This window comes from Aplysia californica, unplaced genomic scaffold (genome assembly GCF_000002075.1).
Source record: "Aplysia californica isolate F4 #8 unplaced genomic scaffold, AplCal3.0 scaffold00005, whole genome shotgun sequence".
In the NCBI taxonomy this organism is placed as follows: domain Eukaryota; kingdom Metazoa; phylum Mollusca; class Gastropoda; order Aplysiida; family Aplysiidae; genus Aplysia; species Aplysia californica.
The window spans coordinates 1,573,421-1,575,564 of NW_004797275.1; the positions used below are offsets into that span (position 1 = coordinate 1,573,421).

Consider the following 2,144-nt stretch of genomic DNA (forward strand, 5'->3'; position numbering starts at 1 on the left):
GAGAGAGAGAGGGGGGGGAGAATGGGGGGAGAATAGAGATAGCTATCTTGTCTTCACATCAGTTTACGGTAACACCCAACAAGAGCCTCTTTTAAGAAATCTAGGCTAGAAATTATGTACAGTTGGTCTCAAGCAGACCCCGATACGTGATATTATGACACGAAGAAATATGTGATAATATCCTGTAGGCCTACGTAAAAAATGCCTTAAGTTGGCACTCGACTCCACGTTTTCGGAGTTGCACTGCTAGGCCTATAGATCAAGGACCTTTTTTATTGTACTATAATAACCTCCTTGATCTTGAGCTAAATCTCTAGATCTCGCTGATTTTATAAAAAATTATATTTTGCTTATCAGCATATTTACAATATGTATAATATAGATTATATTGTTGTTTAAACGTGGAAATTTAATATACAATAGCTCAGGTCGAATGTAATTCCATTGTTGTCGTTAACCAATCTTAATTTTTTAAATACTTTTCTCGGTATACTCGAATTGGCTGCGTTCTTTTAGTTGGAAAATCGTGAAATACCTGGTAGCGTAGTAATTCCACTTCCTGATATTATGGGAAATAAATTTCCCTGACAGAGATCCATAATTCCGCAGCCCAGCTCAGTGTTTACATTGCCTCGAGCTGTTGTTACGCCCGTGACATGCCTTTTGAGACTTGTGTAGAGATGTGATCTTTTCGTCGTTTGGATATACTTTCAATAAAAAGAAACCAGTGTCTATGGTAAAAGTTAACTTTGTATCTGGGTGAAGTGACAACATGCCGAAAGGCGGCAAGAACAAGCTGAACCTGACGATTTCCGTGTCTGAACCACAGACAGACGGAAGCGAGTAAGTTGTCGATTGTCGGGGTTGATGATGAGGGCATATTATGTTATTGTTGAGATTACGATAACGGCTTGCTTATAAAAAAGCAATGGCAAGTTTGAAAATGGTGAGACAGGCACCTGCATGCAGCAATTCTTGAATAAATTTAACCAGTAGGGTGATATCACGTTTCAAGGCCAGGGGATTTCTCACTCTCGGGGTAGGCCTACTGCTGAAGTCTGCTAAAGTGAAGCTGAAGACAAGAAAAACTAGAGGATCTAGATCTAGATCCAGAAGAGAGAACCCCCCTCCCCCCCAAGAATTTCTGGCCCTGTTCCGAGTGGGGGGGAGGGGGGGAATAGGACACCTCACTGTCGGCAGTGTCAAAGTACATGGTGACCCACAACTCAGAGTCTTTCCACCCCCATTACAGTAGAATCATCATTACTGCCACTGCCATTTGACTTTCCACATGTTTAATTTCATGTTATAGTTTTTCTGTAATCACATCTCTTCCCGACATCTCTTCCCCCACCAAGCGGAGAGTGTGTGATCACTGCGCACAATCTCATTGGTCGACATAATTAACTTTGGGAATCGTTAACTTTGTCCCTGGCAAGATCAACTCAACTCAACTTGAGACTTGATTGTTCTGTTCGTACTATAATAAATACGGGCCTAATCATGAATAACTATACTATGACAATTGCTCTTTACTGATTTGATCACAACTTTAAAGTTTGCTGTTGATGATTCTTCGGCCTCGGTTTTCTCATGTGAGTGAAAGATGTAATTATGGGCCATCGTGCTGCAATTTGAGCACACCTTGACCTCCAGTTTCTGCGTCGTTGTCTGTTCTCATATCTGCTTTCCTTTAAAAGTTGCGTCCTGTTGTGTGCACAATATATTCGTCTTCACTTATTATACGGTCTTGTGCAAGTTCTTCCCAGTTCTCAATGATGCTTGCTTTCATTGTGTGTTTGCAGCAGTCCTTGAAATAAAGCTTCCGTCTCCCTCTACTTTAGCATTCCTTCGAACAATTTTCCAAACCGCAGTATATTATAATTTGTTTTGATATTTCCAATATGCGCATATATAACCAGCTATCGAAGTCTATTATACTCTCACACATATTCTATCACTCTCGGCTATTTTATCTGAGCTACCAGATAGGAATCCGAAATAAATTGGCTTTCGCAGTAATCTGCTGCTACTTTACTTTGCGGTGACTTCAGTCTCCCCCTTTCTCCATCTATTTTACGGACAAAACGAATGTGGTGTGTATGCGTGTGTGTATGTGTGTGTGTGTGTGTGTGTGTGTGTGT

The 2,144-nt window shown here is 40.9% G+C and overlaps 1 protein-coding gene across 3 annotated transcripts in view; it reads left to right on the forward strand.

Moving 5' to 3' along the window:
• The first annotated feature begins 566 nt into the window (after positions 1-566).
• LOC101850764 (dual specificity mitogen-activated protein kinase kinase 1) overlaps positions 567-2,144 on the forward strand; it is a 29,166-nt gene continuing 27,588 nt past the window's right edge. For 2 of the 3 annotated variants that reach the window (XM_005089329.3, XM_005089328.3), the window contains exon 1: positions 568-843. In XM_005089329.3, the coding sequence (XP_005089386.1) occupies positions 773-843 (71 nt within the window). In that variant the 5' untranslated portion in view covers positions 568-772. Of the gene's footprint in view, positions 844-2,144 lie in introns of all 3 variants that reach the window. The other variant, XR_004858348.1, reaches the window with a different exon arrangement.